This window comes from Papaver somniferum, unplaced genomic scaffold (assembly GCF_003573695.1).
Source record: "Papaver somniferum cultivar HN1 unplaced genomic scaffold, ASM357369v1 unplaced-scaffold_57, whole genome shotgun sequence".
Lineage (NCBI taxonomy): Eukaryota > Viridiplantae > Streptophyta > Magnoliopsida > Ranunculales > Papaveraceae > Papaver > Papaver somniferum.
This window is the reverse complement of record NW_020648415.1, coordinates 1,517,780-1,536,816: the sequence shown is the minus strand read 5'-3', so window position 1 is coordinate 1,536,816 and position 19,037 is coordinate 1,517,780. Positions and strand designations below refer to the sequence as shown.

General features: G+C 36.0%; 4 protein-coding genes across 4 annotated transcripts; all 4 read right to left on the bottom strand.

Annotated features, from left to right (window-relative positions):
- Window positions 1-216: 216 nt before the first annotated feature.
- Window positions 217-1,114, bottom strand: LOC113343197 (dirigent protein 5-like). Its single transcript, XM_026587468.1, has one exon. The coding sequence runs from the start codon at window positions 1,111-1,113 to the stop codon at window positions 556-558; it is 558 nt and encodes a 185-aa protein (XP_026443253.1). The 5' UTR covers window position 1,114; the 3' UTR covers window positions 217-555.
- A 5,719-nt stretch (window positions 1,115-6,833) lies between these two features.
- On the bottom strand, window positions 6,834-7,391 carry LOC113343274 (dirigent protein 5-like). The gene has a single exon (XM_026587518.1). It carries the CDS (start codon window positions 7,389-7,391, stop codon window positions 6,834-6,836), a length of 558 nt encoding a protein of 185 aa, XP_026443303.1.
- Window positions 7,392-9,973: 2,582 nt separating this feature from the next.
- On the bottom strand, window positions 9,974-10,531 carry LOC113343273 (dirigent protein 5-like). The gene has a single exon (XM_026587517.1). It carries the CDS (start codon window positions 10,529-10,531, stop codon window positions 9,974-9,976), a length of 558 nt encoding a protein of 185 aa, XP_026443302.1.
- Window positions 10,532-13,113: 2,582 nt separating this feature from the next.
- LOC113343271 (dirigent protein 5-like) lies at window positions 13,114-13,671 on the bottom strand. Its single transcript, XM_026587516.1, has one exon. The coding sequence runs from the start codon at window positions 13,669-13,671 to the stop codon at window positions 13,114-13,116; it is 558 nt and encodes a 185-aa protein (XP_026443301.1).
- Between the last annotated feature and the right edge of the window lie 5,366 nt (window positions 13,672-19,037).

Sequence of the window (19,037 nt, the reverse complement as noted above, 5' to 3'; positions counted from 1 at the left end):
CATGTCCAATTAGTCAAACCTTTCTATTAGTATGTGAAGCCCCTATAACAAGTCTCTTCTAAATGACCAGGTTTTTGCAACGGCATAGTATGTGTCAAACACAAAAACTTTATAGTGATGGTTTTGACAGGCTTGTCTTGTCCACACTGCAATACATTTTCTTTTTATTTCTTATTTATTGAAATTTACTACTGGGAAAAAGATTCAATTAAAAAAAGAAGAAATACACGTAGAGCACATAAAGGCAAATCCACCAAAAAAAGAAGCAGGAAATAAAAAGAACACCCGAAAACTGGTAAATCATCTTGAAGACGTATCAGGTTGGATTTCTTTCCAGTCGATCGTAGCTAGTGTTTGGCAATTGTGAAGCTTCTCTTTCAAGTATCTGGACCTCTTTCCCCGGCGGAGCACCACCATAGAAAGGGAACAAAATTAAAAGGACAAATAGTCACTAGTGATCAGCACTTATTCATAAGAAATTACAATAAGATAAACTAGTAGTAATCATGCATGCAAAAGGAAAATCAAAATGAAACGATATGCGCAGGAAAACGACTAGTAGTAACACTCGTAGAGTTTGATGTCCATTTTGAGACGAAAATATGCAAATCCTTGGGCCGCATCCGTTTTCAACGTTGCTATCCCTCTCGTCATAAAAAAATCACCAGTGCCACCAACGACGGAAATATCTCTAGTCTTTTGATTCATCATATCCGCACCCATAAGATTCAAAGTTCCCACATAGTCGGAAGAATTGAAGATTACCGAAAATGCAAACCAAGCGTTGTATCTAGTCTTCATATCATAGAAGAAGAAACCTTGAGCTCTAGCCACCGGGCTAGATAAAATATGTTGATCCAGGGTTAACGGATCATCAAAGACTATAAGTGTTCCAAACTGAAAGTTGCTAATACCCGTGGCATTAGTTACTGCAGACGATGTTGCGTTATCCGCATTCGTAACATTAAACAGGGTGTCGTGAAGGTATAGTGTAAAAGTTTTGCATGGTAATTTCTCGTTTAAGAATACCCTGTTACTGTGAGCAAAAGCAAACTGAATCAGAAGAACAAAGAAGATAGCGGTGCATGCATTATCGATGAATGACTTCGACATTCTCTTTTGCAATCGTTACTTAGAATGAACCCAGAATTCCATGACTTATTTATACTGCGCACAACTATTGGTTGGTTACAAGTTTGGTGAGTTTGACTGTGCATATTGAAGAAATTAGGATTAAACAAATCAAATAAGTATCAACTATTGTTTCTAGTGGGTAAGAAACGTTGAATTGAACCTCTTTAAGTCTATTTTCTAAATCAACCATTCTGAGTTGGGATACATTTTCCGTCACCTAAATCTTTGCTTATGGAAAAAGTCTCGAATGATTGACATTTTGGGGAAACGTTTTTATTACCGTAAATAGTAGGCTATGGTGAGTCATTGTCCTAGATATATGCTTCTGTAAGCTCTGCTATGGTGATTTACATTTGCTACGGTTTCGACCGACCATTCTTAAGTTCATCAAATATCTGGTTGATCCGTCTGGTGAGTACCTGAAAATGAAGGCTTCTTCTTTTTCGAAGAGGCTAGAAGGAAAAGTACATAGAGTTGAAGGACCACTCTTCACAGAAAGATTATGGCAGCAGACTCTTCTTGTTGGATTTGGAAAGGTATAGTAAAGAGCTTAGATTTTATTAAAGCAAACATACTTAGAAAAATTAATGATGGTGTTTCTACTAATATCTGGCTTGATAATTGGATATCTTATGCTACACCTGTTTCTAATAATATAAATTATAAAGATTATGGTTATGTGAAAGATCTTATTGATGTGAACAACAACTGTTGGAATCTAAATTTGTTGAATAGTTTATTTTCTCCAGAGGATGTTATTAGAATTAGAGCTATTAAGATTAATTTGCATCAAAGTGATAAAGTTATGTGGGCTCATACGCATAATGGTATGTTTACTAGCAAATCGGCGTATAAGGCTTATATGAATGAAAGTTGTACTAGGGAAGAAGCTTCTTTCTGGCGCAGGGTTTGGTCTTTGGAGTGTCTTCCCAAAATTAAGTTCTTTATGTGGAATTTTTTTTCTCATATGCTGCCTGTTAATTCCCTACTTAGTGTTTATAATCCTTCTATTGATGATATATGCCCTCTTTGTAAGTATGAAGTTGAAACTGAGTTACATTTACTAGCCCAGTGTCCGATTGCTTCACATGTTTGGTTTGGTATGTCGTTTCAGCATTTAATTTCGCCTGATCCGCAAGGGATAGATAATTATTTTCTTATGTGGTTTGAAAACGGTTTGGGTGACTCTCCTTATAATGTTAACTGGCCAAGTATTGCTGCTATTATAATGTGGTGTATCTGGAAGTTGCGGTGTGGTGTGGTTTTCAGAAAGATTGCTATTGATCTAAATAAAGTTATACTAGATGTGAAAAGAATGATAAACTCATATATTAAACCTTTCATTCCTGTGAGAGATAGTAACTTACATAAAAAGATCTGCAGAACTGAGGTGGAAAATTTTGTGTTTATTGATGGCTCTTACAAGGATTTTAATATGGTTGTTGGTATTTTCTGGTGTGATTTGGCAGGAATAATAAAGGGTTCTCGTGCTGACTTTGGGCTGATTCCAGATGCGGTTGGAGCTGAATCAAATGCACTTTTTTTGGGTATCTCTTGGGCTATAGAGATGAATCTGTCTAGAGTCATTTTTCTTAGCGACTGTCTTCAAATGGTGGATTTTTTGAATGGAGACTGTTCAAAAGTGGGTTGGTGGAGCAGTGATGTTCTTAAGGATTGTATGAGTTTGTTGTCTAGTAATAGTAGTTTTAAACTTGTGTATATTAATCGTGTCAAAAAAAATCTAGCTGATAAGCTTGTTCGTCGAGCTAGAAAGTACTGTATTAAGAACAATTGGGTTTCTTTTCCTCCTTTTTTGGATGGTCTTGTAAGGAAGGATCCCCTAATTGATGTTTGTACTTCACTTTTAAGTTAATCCCAGGTAGTTTTTCTCACCAAAAAAAAAGGTACAATGGAAGGAGGATTCTCTCTCTTACCATATTTGGAAGTGTGAGGTCATTTGGTGTGACTAGAACCGGTATGATCAAAAATCAAATTCACCCTTCAACATGTCCAATTAGTCAAACCTTTCTATTAGTATGTGAAGCCCCTATAACAAGTCTCTTCTAAATGACCAGGTTTTTGCAACGTCATAGTATGTGTAAAACAAAAAAACTTTATAGTGATGGTTTTGACAAGCTTGTCTTGTCCACACTGCAATACATTTTCTTTTTATTTCTTATTTTATTGAAATTTACTACTGGGAAAAAGATTCAATTAAAAAAAGAAGAAATACACGTAGAGCACATAAAGGCAAACCCACCAAAAAAAGAAGCAGGAAATAAAAAGAACACCCGAAAACTGGTAAATCATCTTGAAGACGTATCAGGTTGGATTTCTTTCCAGTCGATCCTAGCTAGTGTTTGGCAATTGTGAAGCTTCTCTTTCAAGTATCTGGACCTCTTTCCCTGGCGGAGCACCACCATAGAAAGGGAACAAAATTAAAAGGAAAAATAGTCACTAGTGATCAGCACTTATTCATAAGAAATTACAATAAGATAAACTAGTAGTAATCATGCATGCAAAAGGAAAATCAAAATGAAACGATATGCGCAGGAAAACGACTAGTAGTAACACTCGTAGAGTTTGATGTCCATTTTGAGACGAAAATATGCAAATCCTTGGGCCGCATCCGTTTTCAACGTTGCTATCCCTCTCGTCATAAAAAAATCACCAGTGCCACCAACGACGGAAATATCTCTAGTCTTTTGATTCATCATATCCGCACCCATAAGATTCAAAGTTCCCACAGTCGGAAGAATTGAAGATTACCGAAAATGCAAACCAAGCGTTGTATCTAGTCTTCATATCATAGAAGAAGAAACCTTGAGCTCTAGCCACCGGGCTAGATAAAATATGTTGATCCAGGGTTAACGGATCATCAAAGACTATAAGTGTTCCAAACTGAAAGTTGCTAATACCCGTGGCATTAGTTACTGCAGACGATGTTGCGTTATCCGCATTCGTAACATTAAACAGGGTGTCGTGAAGGTATAGTGTAAAAGTTTTGCATGGTAATTTCTCGTTTAAGAATACCCTGTTACTGTGAGCAAAAGCAAACTGAATCAGAAGAACAAAGAAGATAGCGGTGCATGCATTATCGATGAATGACTTCGACATTCTCTTTTGCAATCGTTACTTAGAATGAACCCAGAATTCCATGACTTATTTATACTGCGCACAACTATTGGTTGGTTACAAGTTTGGTGAGTTTGACTGTGCATATTGAAGAAATTAGGATTAAACAAATCAAATAAGTATCAACTATTGTTTCTAGTGGGTAAGAAACGTTGAATTGAACCTCTTTAAGTCTATTTTCTAAATCAACCATTCTGAGTTGGGATACATTTTCCGTCACCTAAATCTTTGCTTATGGAAAAAGTCTCGAATGATTGACATTTTGGGGAAACGTTTTTATTACCGTAAATAGTAGGCTATGGTGAGTCATTGTCCTAGATATATGCTTCTGTAAGCTCTGCTATGGTGATTTACATTTGCTACGGTTTCGACCGACCATTCTTAAGTTCATCAAATATCTGGTTGATCCGTCTGGTGAGTACCTGAAAATGAAGGCTTCTTCTTTTTCGAAGAGGCTAGAAGGAAAAGTACATAGAGTTGAAGGACCACTCTTCACAGAAAGATTATGGCAGCAGACTCTTCTTCTTGGATTTGGAAAGGTATAGTAAAGAGCTTAGTTTTTATTAAAGCAAACATACTTAGAAAAATTAATGATGGTGTTTCTACTAATATCTGGTTGATAATTGGATATCTTATGCTACACCTGTTTCTAATAATATAAATTATAAAGATTATGGTTATGTGAAAGATCTTATTGATGTGAACAACAACTGTTGGAATCTAAATTTGTTGAATAGTTTATTTTCTCCGGAGGATGTTATTAGAATTAGAGCTATTAAGATTAATTTGCATCAAAGTGATAAAGTTATGTGGGCTCATACGCATAATGGTATGTTTACTAGCAAATCGGCGTATAAGGCTTATATGAATGAAAGTTGTACTAGGGAAGAAGCTTCTTTCTGGCGCAGGGTTTGGTCTTTGGAGTGTCTTCCCAAAATTAAGGTCTTTATGTGGAATTTTTTTTCTCATATGCTGCCTGTTAATTCCCTACTTAGTGTTTATAATCCTTTTATTGATGATATATGCCCTCTTTGTAAGAATGAAGTTGAAACTGAGTTACATTTACTAGCCCAGTGTCCGATTGCTTCACATGTTTGGTTTGGTATGTCGTTTCAGCATTTAATTTCGCCTGATCCGCAAGGGATAGATAATTATTTTCTTATGTGGTTTGAAAACGGTTTGGGTGACTCTCCTTATAATGTTAACTGGCCAAGTATTGCTGCTATTATAATGTGGTGTATCTGGAAGTTGCGGTGTGGTGTGGTTTTAAGAAAGATTGCTATTGATCTAAATAAAGTTATACTAGATGTGAAAAGAATGATAAACTCATATATTAAACCTTTCATTCCTGTGAGAGATAGTAACTTACATAAAAAGATCTGCAGAACTGAGGTGGAAAATTTTGTGTTTATTGATGGCTCTTACAAGGATTTTAATATGGTTGTTGGTATTTTCTGGTGTGATTTGGCAGGAATAATAAAGGGTTCTCGTGCTAACTTTGGGCTGATTCCAGATGCGGTTGGAGCTGAATCAAATGCACTTTTTTTGGCTATCTCTTGGGCTATAGAGATGAATCTGTCTAGAGTCATTTTTCTTAGCGACTGTCTTCAAATGGTGGATTTTTTGAATGGAGACTGTTCAAAAGTGGGTTGGTGGAGCAGTGATGTTCTTAAGGATTGTATGAGTTTGGTGTCTAGTAATAATAGTTTTAAACTTATGTATATTAATCGTGTCAAAAAAAATCTAGCTGATAAGCTTGTTCGTCGAGCTAGAAAGTACTGTATTAAGAACAATTGGGTTTCTTTTCCTCCTTTTTTGGATGGTCTTGTAAGGAAGGATCCCCTAATTGATGTTTGTACTTCACTTTTAAGTTAATCCCAGGTAGTTTTTCTCACCAAAAAAAAAGGTACAATGGAAGGAGGACTCTCTCTCTTACCATATTTGGAAGTGTGAGGTCATTTGGTGTGACTAGAACCGGTATGATCAAAAATCAAATTCACCCTTCAACATGTCCAATTAGTCAAACCTTTCTATTAGTATGTGAAGCCCCTATAACAAGTCTCTTCTAAATGACCAGGTTTTTGCAACGTCATAGTATGTGTAAAACAAAAAAACTTTATAGTGATGGTTTTGACAAGCTTGTCTTGTCCACACTGCAATACATTTTCTTTTTATTTCTTATTTTATTGAAATTTACTACTGGGAAAAAGATTCAATTAAAAAAAAGAAGAAATACACGTAGAGCACATAAAGGAAAACCCACCAAAAAAAGAAGCAGGAAATAAAAAGAACACCCGAAAACTGGTAAATCATCTTGAAGACGTATCAGGTTGGATTTCTTTCCAGTCGATCCTAGCTAGTGTTTGGCAATTGTGAAGCTTCTCTTTCAAGTATCTGGACCTCTTTCCCCGGCGGAGCACCACCATAGAAAGGGAACAAAATTAAAAGGAAAAATAGTCACTAGTGATCAGCACTTATTCATAAGAAATTACAATAAGATAAACTAGTAGTAATCATGCATGCAAAAGGAAAATCAAAATGAAACGATATGCGCAGGAAAACGACTAGTAGTAACACTCGTAGAGTTTGATGTCCATTTTGAGACGAAAATATGCAAATCCTTGGGCCGCATCCGTTTTCAACGTTGCTATCCCTCTCGTCATAAAAAAATCACCAGTGCCACCAACGACGGAAATATCTCTAGTCTTTTGATTCATCATATCCGCACCCATAAGATTCAAAGTTCCCACATAGTCGGAAGAATTGAAGATTACCGAAAATGCAAACCAAGCGTTGTATCTAGTCTTCATATCATAGAAGAAGAAACCTTGAGCTCTAGCCACCGGGCTAGATAAAATATGTTGATCCAGGGTTAACGGATCATCAAAGACTATAAGTGTTCCAAACTGAAAGTTGCTAATACCCGTGGCATTAGTTACTGCAGACGATGTTGCGTTATCCGCATTCGTAACATTAAACAGGGTGTCGTGAAGGTATAGTGTAAAAGTTTTGCATGGTAATTTCTCGTTTAAGAATACCCTGTTACTGTGAGCAAAAGCAAACTGAATCAGAAGAACAAAGAAGATAGCGGTGCATGCATTATCGATGAATGACTTCGACATTCTCTTTTGCAATCGTTACTTAGAATGAACCCAGAATTCCATGACTTATTTATACTGCGCACAACTATTGGTTGGTTACAAGTTTGGTGAGTTTGACTGTGCATATTGAAGAAATTAGGATTAAACAAATCAAATAAGTATCAACTATTGTTTCTAGTGGGTAAGAAACGTTGAATTGAACCTCTTTAAGTCTATTTTCTAAATCAACCATTCTGAGTTGGGATACATTTTCCGTCACCTAAATCTTTGCTTATGGAAAAAGTCTCGAATGATTGACATTTTGGGGAAACGTTTTTATTACCGTAAATAGTAGGCTATGGTGAGTCATTGTCCTAGATATATGCTTCTGTAAGCTCTGCTATGGTGATTTACATTTGCTACGGTTTCGACCGACCATTCTTAAGTTCATCAAATATCTGGTTGATCCGTCTGGTGAGTACCTGAAAATGAAGGCTTCTTCTTTTTCGAAGAGGCTAGAAGGAAAAGTACATAGAGTTGAAGGACCACTCTTCACAGAAAGATTATGGCAGCAGACTCTTCTTCTTGGATTTGGAAAGGTATAGTAAAGAGCTTAGTTTTTATTAAAGCAAACATACTTAGAAAAATTAATGATGGTGTTTCTACTAATATCTGGCTTGATAATTGGATATCTTATGCTACACCTGTTTCTAATAATATAAATTATAAAGATTATGGTTATGTGAAAGATCTTATTGATGTGAACAACAACTGTTGGAATCTAAATTTGTTGAATAGTTTATTTTCTCCGGAGGATGTTATTAGAATTAGAGCTATTAAGATTAATTTGCATCAAAGTGATAAAGTTATGTGGGCTCATACGCATAATGGTATGTTTACTAGCAAATCGGCGTATAAGGCTTATATGAATGAAAGTTGTACTAGGGAAGAAGCTTCTTTCTGGCGCAGGGTTTTGTCTTTGGAGTGTCTTCCCAAAATTAAGTTCTTTATGTGGAATTTTTTTTCTCATATGCTGCCTGTTAATTCCCTACTTAGTGTTTATAATCCTTCTATTGATGATATATGCCCTCTTTGTAAGAATGAAGTTGAAACTGAGTTACATTTACTAGCCCAGTGTCCGATTGCTTCACATGTTTGGTTTGGTATGTCGTTTCAGCATTTAATTTCGCCTGATCCGCAAGGGATAGATAATTATTTTCTTATGTGGTTTGAAAACGGTTTGGGTGACTCTCCTTATAATGTTAACTGGCCAAGTATTGCTGCTATTATAATGTGGTGTATCTGGAAGTTGCGGTGTGGTGTGGTTTTAAGAAAGATTGCTATTGATCTAAATAAAGTTATACTAGATGTGAAAAGAATGATAAACTCATATATTAAACCTTTCATTCCTGTGAGAGATAGTAACTTACATAAAAAGATCTGCAGAACTGAGGTGGAAAATTTTGTGTTTATTGATGGCTCTTACAAGGATTTTAATATGGTTGTTGGTATTTTCTGGTGTGATTTGGCAGGAATAATAAAGGGTTCTCGTGCTGACTTTGGGCTGATTCCAGATGCGGTTGGAGCTGAATCAAATGCACTTTTTTTGGCTATCTCTTGGGCTATAGAGATGAATCTGTCTAGAGTCATTTTTCTTAGCGACTGTCTTCAAATGGTGGATTTTTTGAATGGAGACTGTTCAAAAGTGGGTTGGTGGAGCAGTGATGTTCTTAAGGATTGTATGAGTTTGTTGTCTAGTAATAGTAGTTTTAAACTTGTGTATATTAATCGTGTCAAAAAAAATCTAGCTGATAAGCTTGTTCGTCGAGCTAGAAAGTACTGTATTAAGAACAATTGGGTTTCTTTTCCTCCTTTTTTGGATGGTCTTGTAAGGAAGGATCCCCTAATTGATGTTTGTACTTCACTTTTAAGTTAATCCCAGGTAGTTTTTCTCACCAAAAAAAAAGGTACAATGGAAGGAGGACTCTCTCTCTTACCATATTTGGAAGTGTGAGGTCATTTGGTGTGACTAGAACCGGTATGATCAAAAATCAAATTCACCCTTCAACATGTCCAATTAGTCAAACCTTTCTATTAGTATGTGAAGCCCCTATAACAAGTCTCTTCTAAATGACCAGGTTTTTGCAACGTCATAGTATGTGTAAAACAAAAAAACTTTATAGTGATGGTTTTGACAAGCTTGTCTTGTCCACACTGCAATACATTTTCTTTTTATTTCTTATTTTATTGAAATTTACTACTGGGAAAAAGATTCAATTAAAAAAAGAAGAAATACACGTAGAGCACATAAAGGCAAACCCACCAAAAAAAGAAGCAGGAAATAAAAAGAACACCCGAAAACTGGTAAATCATCTTGAAGACGTATCAGGTTGGATTTCTTTCCAGTCGATCCTAGCTAGTGTTTGGCAATTGTGAAGCTTCTCTTTCAAGTATCTGGACCTCTTTCCCCGGCGGAGCACCACCATAGAAAGGGAACAAAATTAAAAGGAAAAATAGTCACTAGTGATCAGCACTTATTCATAAGAAATTACAATAAGATAAACTAGTAGTAATCATGCATGCAAAAGGAAAATCAAAATGAAACGATATGCGCAGGAAAACGACTAGTAGTAACACTCGTAGAGTTTGATGTCCATTTTGAGACTAAAATATGCAAATCCTTGGGCCGCATCCGTTTTCAACGTTGCTATCCCTCTCGTCATAAAAAAATCACCAGTGCCACCAACGACGGAAATATCTCTAGTCTTTTGATTCATCATATCCGCACCCATAAGATTCAAAGTTCCCACATAGTCGGAAGAATTGAAGATTACCGAAAATGCAAACCAAGCGTTGTATCTAGTCTTCATATCATAGAAGAAGAAACCTTGAGCTCTAGCCACCGGGCTAGATAAAATATGTTGATCCAGGGTTAACGGATCATCAAAGACTATAAGTGTTCCAAACTGAAAGTTGCTAATACCCGTGGCATTAGTTACTGCAGACGATGTTGCGTTATCCGCATTCGTAACATTAAACAGGGTGTCGTGAAGGTATAGTGTAAAAGTTTTGCATGGTAATTTCTCGTTTAAGAATACCCTGTTACTGTGAGCAAAAGCAAACTGAATCAGAAGAACAAAGAAGATAGCGGTGCATGCATTATCGATGAATGACTTCGACATTCTCTTTTGCAATCGTTACTTAGAATGAACCCAGAATTCCATGACTTATTTATACTGCGCACAACTATTGGTTGGTTACAAGTTTGGTGAGTTTGACTGTGCATATTGAAGAAATTAGGATTAAACAAATCAAATAAGTATCAACTATTGTTTCTAGTGGGTAAGAAACGTTGAATTGAACCTCTTTAAGTCTATTTTCTAAATCAACCATTCTGAGTTGGGATACATTTTCCGTCACCTAAATCTTTGCTTATGGAAAAAGTCTCGAATGATTGACATTTTGGGGAAACGTTTTTATTACCGTAAATAGTAGGCTATGGTGAGTCATTGTCCTAGATATATGCTTCTGTAAGCTCTGCTATGGTGATTTACATTTGCTACGGTTTCGACCGACCATTCTTAAGTTCATCAAATATCTGGTTGATCCGTCTGGTGAGTACCTGAAAATGAAGGCTTCTTCTTTTTCGAAGAGGCTAGAAGGAAAAGTACATAGAGTTGAAGGACCACTCTTCACAGAAAGATTATGGCAGCAGACTCTTCTTGTTGGATTTGGAAAGGTATAGTAAAGAGATTAGTTTTTATTAAAGCAAACATACTTAGAAAAATTAATGATGGTGTTTCTACTAATATCTGGCTTGATAATTGGATATCTTATGCTACACCTGTTTCTAATAATATAAATTATAAAGATTATGGTTATGTGAAAGATCTTATTGATGTGAACAACAACTGTTGGAATCTAAATTTGTTGAATAGTTTATTTTCTCCGGAGGATGTTATTAGAATTAGAGCTATTAAGATTAATTTGCATCAAAGTGATAAAGTTATGTGGGCTCATACGCATAATGGTATGTTTACTAGCAAATCGGCGTATAAGGCTTATATGAATGAAAGTTGTACTAGGGAAGAAGCTTCTTTCTGGCGCAGGGTTTGGTCTTTGGAGTGTCTTCCCAAAATTAAGTTCTTTATGTGGAATTTTTTTTCTCATATGCTGCCTGTTAATTCCCTACTTAGTGTTTATAATCCTTCTATTGATGATATATGCCCTCTTTGTAAGTATGAAGTTGAAACTGAGTTACATTTACTAGCCCAGTGTCCGATTGCTTCACATGTTTGGTTTGGTATGTCGTTTCAGCATTTAATTTCGCCTGATCCGCAAGGGATAGATAATTATTTTCTTATGTGGTTTGAAAACGGTTTGGGTGACTCTCCTTATAATGTTAACTGGCCAAGTATTGCTGCTATTATAATGTGGTGTATCTGGAAGTTGCGGTGTGGTGTGGTTTTCAGAAAGATTGCTATTGATCTAAATAAAGTTATACTAGATGTGAAAAGAATGATAAACTCATATATTAAACCTTTCATTCCTGTGAGAGATAGTAACTTACATAAAAAGATCTGCAGAACTGAGGTGGAAAATTTTGTGTTTATTGATGGCTCTTACAAGGATTTTAATATGGTTGTTGGTATTTTCTGGTGTGATTTGGCAGGAATAATAAAGGGTTCTCGTGCTGACTTTGGGCTGATTCCAGATGCGGTTGGAGCTGAATCAAATGCACTTTTTTTGGGTATCTCTTGGGCTATAGAGATGAATCTGTCTAGAGTCATTTTTCTTAGCGACTGTCTTCAGATGGTGGATTTTGTGAATGGAGACTGTTCAAAAGTGGGTTGGTGGAGCAGTGATGTTCTTAAGGATTGTATGAGTTTGTTGTCTAGTAATAGTAGTTTTAAACTTATGTATATTAATCGTGTCAAAAAAAATCTAGCTGATAAGCTTGTTCGTCGAGCTAGAAAGTACTGTATTAAGAACAATTGGGTTTCTTTTCCTCCTTTTTTGGATGGTCTTGTAAGGAAGGATCCCCTAATTGATGTTTGTACTTCACTTTTAAGTTAATCCCAGGTAGTTTTTCTCACCAAAAAAAAAGGTACAATGGAAGGAGGACTCTCTCTCTTACCATATTTGGAAGTGTGAGGTCATTTGGTGTGACTAGAACCGGTATGATCAAAAATCAAATTCACCCTTCAACATGTCCAATTAGTCAAACCTTTCTATTAGTATGTGAAGCCCCTATAACAAGTCTCTTCTAAATGACCAGGTTTTTGCAACGTCATAGTATGTGTAAAACAAAAAAACTTTATAGTGATGGTTTTGACAAGCTTGTCTTGTCCACACTGCAATACATTTTCTTTTTATTTCTTATTTTATTGAAATTTACTACTGGGAAAAAGATTCAATTAAAAAAAGAAGAAATACACGTAGAGCACATAAAGGCAAACCCACCAAAAAAAGAAGCAGGAAATAAAAAGAACACCCGAAAACTGGTAAATCATCTTGAAGACGTATCAGGTTGGATTTCTTTCCAGTCGATCCTAGCTAGTGTTTGGCAATTGTGAAGCTTCTCTTTCAAGTATCTGGACCTCTTTCCCCGGCGGAGCACCACCATAGAAAGGGAACAAAATTAAAAGGAAAAATAGTCACTAGTGATCAGCACTTATTCATAAGAAATTACAATAAGATAAACTAGTAGTAATCATGCATGCAAAAGGAAAATCAAAATGAAACGATATGCGCAGGAAAACGACTAGTAGTAACACTCGTAGAGTTTGATGTCCATTTTGAGACGAAAATATGCAAATCCTTGGGCCGCATCCGTTTTCAACGTTGCTATCCCTCTCGTCATAAAAAAATCACCAGTGCCACCAACGACGGAAATATCTCTAGTCTTTTGATTCATCATATCCGCACCCATAAGATTCAAAGTTCCCACATAGTCGGAAGAATTGAAGATTACCGAAAATGCAAACCAAGCGTTGTATCTAGTCTTCATATCATAGAAGAAGAAACCTTGAGCTCTAGCCACCGGGCTAGATAAAATATGTTGATCCAGGGTTAACGGATCATCAAAGACTATAAGTGTTCCAAACTGAAAGTTGCTAATACCCGTGGCATTAGTTACTGCAGACGATGTTGCGTTATCCGCATTCGTAACATTAAACAGGGTGTCGTGAAGGTATAGTGTAAAAGTTTTGCATGGTAATTTCTCGTTTAAGAATACCCTGTTACTGTGAGCAAAAGCAAACTGAATCAGAAGAACAAAGAAGATAGCGGTGCATGCATTATCGATGAATGACTTCGACATTCTCTTTTGCAATCGTTACTTAGAATGAACCCAGAATTCCATGACTTATTTATACTGCGCACAACTATTGGTTGGTTACAAGTTTGGTGAGTTTGACTGTGCATATTGAAGAAATTAGGATTAAACAAATCAAATAAGTATCAACTATTGTTTCTAGTGGGTAAGAAACGTTGAATTGAACCTCTTTAAGTCTATTTTCTAAATAAACCATTCTGAGTTGGGATACATTTTCCGTCACCTAAATCTTTGCTTATGGAAAAAGTCTCGAATGATTGACATTTTGGGGAAACGTTTTTATTACCGTAAATAGTAGGCTATGGTGAGTCATTGTCCTAGATATATGCTTCTGTAAGCTCTGCTATGGTGATTTACATTTTCTACGGTTTCGCCCGACCATTCTTAAGTTCATCAAATATCTGGTTGATCCGTCTGGTGAGTACCTGAAAATGAAGGCTTCTTCTTTTTCGAAGAGGCTAGAAGGAAAAGTACATAGAGTTGAAGGACCACTCTTCACAGAAAGATTATGGCAGCAGACTCTTCTTCTTGGATTTGGAAAGGTATAGTAAAGAGCTTAGTTTTTATTAAAGCAAACATACTTAGAAAAATTAATGATGGTGTTTCTACTAATATCTGGCTTGATAATTGGATATCTTATGCTACTTCTCCACCTGTTTCTAATAATATAAATTATAAAGATTATGGTTATGTGAAAGATCTTATTGATGTGAACAACAACTGTTGGAATCTAAATTTGTTGAATAGTTTATTTTCTCCGGAGGATGTTATTCGAAATAGAGCTATTAAGATTAATTTGCATAAAAGTGATAAAGTTATGTGGGCTCATACGCATAATGGTATGTTTACTATCAAATCGGCGTATAAGGCTTATATGAATGAAAGTTGTACTAGGGAAGAAGCTTCTTTCTGGCGCAATGTTTGGTCTTTGGAGTGTCTTCCCAAAATTAAGTTCTTTATGTGGAAATTTTTTTCTCATACGGTGCCTGTTAATTCTCTACTTAGTGTTTATAATCCTTCTATTGATGATATATGCCCTCTTCGTAAGAATGAAGTTGAAACTGAATTACATTTACTAGCCCAGTGTCCGATTGCTTCACATGTTTTGTTTGGTATGTCGTTTCAGCATTTAATTTCGCCTGATCCGCAAGGGATAGATAATTATTTTCTTATGTGGTTTGAAAACGGTTTGGGTGACTCTCCTTATAATGTTAACTGGCCAAGTATTGCTGCTATTATAATGTGGTGCATCTGGAAGTTGCGGTGTGATGTGGTTTTCAGAAAGATTGCTATTGATCTAAATAAAGTTATACTAGATTTGAAAAGAATGATAAACTCATATATTAAACCTTTCATTCCTGTGAGAGATAGTAACTTACACAAAAAGATCTGCAGAACTGAGGTGGAAAATTTTGTGTTTATTGATGGCTCTTACAAGGATTTTAATATGGTTGTTGGTATTTTCTGGTGTGATTTGGCAGGAATAATAAAGGGTTCTCGTGGTGACTTTGGGCTGATTCCAGATGCGGTTGGAGCTGAATCAAATGCACTTTTTTTGGGTATCTCTTGGGCTATAGAGATGAATCTGTCTAGAGTCATTTTTCTTAGCGACTGTCTTCAGATGGTGGATTTTGTGAATGGAGACTGTTCAAAAGTGGGTTGGTGGAGCAGTGATGTTCTTAAGGATTGTATGAGTTTGTTGTCTAGTAATAGTAGTTTTAAACTTATGTATATTAATCGTGTCAAAAAAAATCTAGCTGATAAGCTTGTTCGTCGAGCTAGAAAGTACTGTATTAAGAACAATTGGGTTTCTTTTCCTCCTTTTTTGGATGGTCTTGTAAGGAAGGATCCCCTAATTGATGTTTGTACTTCACTTTTAAGTTAATCCCAGGTAGTTTTTCTCACCAAAAAAAAAGGTACAATGGAAGGAGGACTCTCTCTCTTACCATATTTGGAAGTGTGAGGTCATTTGGTGTGACTAGAACCGGTATGATCAAAAATCAAATTCACCCTTCAACATGTCCAATTAGTCAAACCTTTCTATTAGTATGTGAAGCCCCTATAACAAGTCTCTTCTAAATGACCAGGTTTTTGCAACGTCATAGTATGTGTAAAACAAAAAAACTTTATAGTGATGGTTTTGACAAGCTTGTCTTGTCCACACTGCAATACATTTTCTTTTTATTTCTTATTTTATTGAAATTTACTACTGGGAAAAAGATTCAATTAAAAAAAGAAGAAATACACGTAGAGCACATAAAGGCAAACCCACCAAAAAAAGAAGCAGGAAATAAAAAGAACACCCGAAAACTGGTAAATCATCTTGAAGACGTATCAGGTTGGATTTCTTTCCAGTCGATCCTAGCTAGTGTTTGGCAATTGTGAAGCTTCTCTTTCAAGTATCTGGACCTCTTTCCCTGGCGGAGCACCACCATAGAAAGGGAACAAAATTAAAAGGAAAAATAGTCACTAGTGATCAGCACTTATTCATAAGAAATTACAATAAGATAAACTAGTAGTAATCATGCATGCAAAAGGAAAATCAAAATGAAACGATATGCGCAGGAAAACGACTAGTAGTAACACTCGTAGAGTTTGATGTCCATTTTGAGACGAAAATATGCAAATCCTTGGGCCGCATCCGTTTTCAACGTTGCTATCCCTCTCGTCATAAAAAAATCACCAGTGCCACCAACGACGGAAATATCTCTAGTCTTTTGATTCATCATATCCGCACCCATAAGATTCAAAGTTCCCACAGTCGGAAGAATTGAAGATTACCGAAAATGCAAACCAAGCGTTGTATCTAGTCTTCATATCATAGAAGAAGAAACCTTGAGCTCTAGCCACCGGGCTAGATAAAATATGTTGATCCAGGGTTAACGGATCATCAAAGACTATAAGTGTTCCAAACTGAAAGTTGCTAATACCCGTGGCATTAGTTACTGCAGACGATGTTGCGTTATCCGCATTCGTAACATTAAACAGGGTGTCGTGAAGGTATAGTGTAAAAGTTTTGCATGGTAATTTCTCGTTTAAGAATACCCTGTTACTGTGAGCAAAAGCAAACTGAATCAGAAGAACAAAGAAGATAGCGGTGCATGCATTATCGATGAATGACTTCGACATTCTCTTTTGCAATCGTTACTTAGAATGAACCCAGAATTCCATGACTTATTTATACTGCGCACAACTATTGGTTGGTTACAAGTTTGGTGAGTTTGACTGTGCATATTGAAGAAATTAGGATTAAACAAATCAAATAAGTATCAACTATTGTTTCTAGTGGGTAAGAAACGTTGAATTGAACCTCTTTAAGTCTATTTTCTAAATCAACCATTCTGAGTTGGGATACATTTTCCGTCACCTAAATCTTTGCTTATGGAAAAAGTCTCGAATGATTGACATTTTGGGGAAACGTTTTTATTACCGTAAATAGTAGGCTATGGTGAGTCATTGTCCTAGATATATGCTTCTGTAAGCTCTGCTATGGTGATTTACATTTGCTACGGTTTCGACCGACCATTCTTAAGTTCATCAAATATCTGGTTGATCCGTCTGGTGAGTACCTGAAAATGAAGGCTTCTTCTTTTTCGAAGAGGCTAGAAGGAAAAGTACATAGAGTTGAAGGACCACTCTTCACAGAAAGATTATGGCAGCAGACTCTTCTTGTTGGATTTGGAAAGGTATAGTAAAGAGCTTAGATTTTATTAAAGCAAACATACTTAGAAAAATTAATGATGGTGTTTCTACTAATATCTGGCTTGATAATTGGATATCTTATGCTACACCTGTTTCTAATAATATAAATTATAAAGATTATGGTTATGTGAAAGATCTTATTGATGTGAACAACAACTGTTGGAATCTAAATTTGTTGAATAGTTTATTTTCTCCAGAGGATGTTATTAGAATTAGAGCTATTAAGATTAATTTGCATCAAAGTGATAAAGTTATGTGGGCTCATACGCATAATGGTATGTTTACTAGCAAATCGGCGTATAAGGCTTATATGAATGAAAGTTGTACTAGGGAAGAAGCTTCTTTCTGGCGCAGGGTTTGGTCTTTGGAGTGTCTTCCCAAAATTAAGTTCTTTATGTGGAATTTTTTTTCTCATATGCTGCCTGTTAATTCCCTACTTAGTGTTTATAATCCTTCTATTGATGATATATGCCCTCTTTGTAAGTATGAAGTTGAAACTGAGTTACATTTACTAGCCCAGTGTCCGATTGCTTCACATGTTTGGTTTGGTATGTCGTTTCAGCATTTAATTTCGCCTGATCCGCAAGGGATAGATAATTATTTTCTTATGTGGTTTGAAAACGGTTTGGGTGACTCTCCTTATAATGTTAACTGGCCAAGTATTGCTGCTATTATAATGTGGTGCATCTGGAAGTTGCGGTGTGATGTGGTTTTCAGAAAGATTGCTATTGATCTAAATAAAGTTATACTAGATTTGAAAAGAATGATAAACTCATATATTAAACCTTTCATTCCTGTGAGAGATAGTAACTTACACAAAAAGATCTGCAGAACTGAGGTGGAAAATTTTGTGTTTATTGATGGCTCTTACAAGGATTTTAATATGGTTGTTGGTATTTTCTGGTGTGATTTGGCAGGAATAATAAAGGGTTCTCGTGGTGACTTTGGGCTGATTCCAGATGCGGTTGGAGCTGAATCAAATGCACTTTTTTTGGGTATCTCTTGGGCTATAGAGATGAATCTGTCTAGAGTCATTTTTCTTAGCGACTGTCTTCAGATGGTGGATTTTGTGAATGGAGACTGTTCAAAAGTGGGCTGGTGGAGCAGTGATGTTCTTAAGGATTGTATGAGTTTGTTGTCTAGTAATAGTAGTTTTAAACTTATGTATATTAATCGTGTCAAAAACAATCTAGCTGATAAGCTTGTTCGTCGAGCTAGAAAGTACTGTATTAAGAACAATTGGGTTTCTTTTCCTCCTTTTTTGGATGGTCTTGTAAGGAATGATCCCCTAGTTGATGTTTGTACTTCATTTTTAAGTTAATCCCAGGTAGTTTTTCTCACCAAAAAAAAAAGGTAAAATGGAAGGAGGACTCTCTCTTACCATATTTGGAAGTGTGAGGTCATTTGGTGTGACTAGAACCGGTATGATCAAAAATCAAATTCACCCTTCAACATGTCCAATTAGTCAAACCTTTCTATTAGTATGTGAAGCCCCTATAACAAGTCTCTTCTAAATGACCAGGTTTTTGCAACGTCATAGTATGTGTAAAACAAAAAAACTTTATAGTGATGGTTTTGACAAGCTTGTCTTGTCCACACTGCAATACATTTTCTTTTTATTTCTTATTTTATTGAAATTTACTACTGGG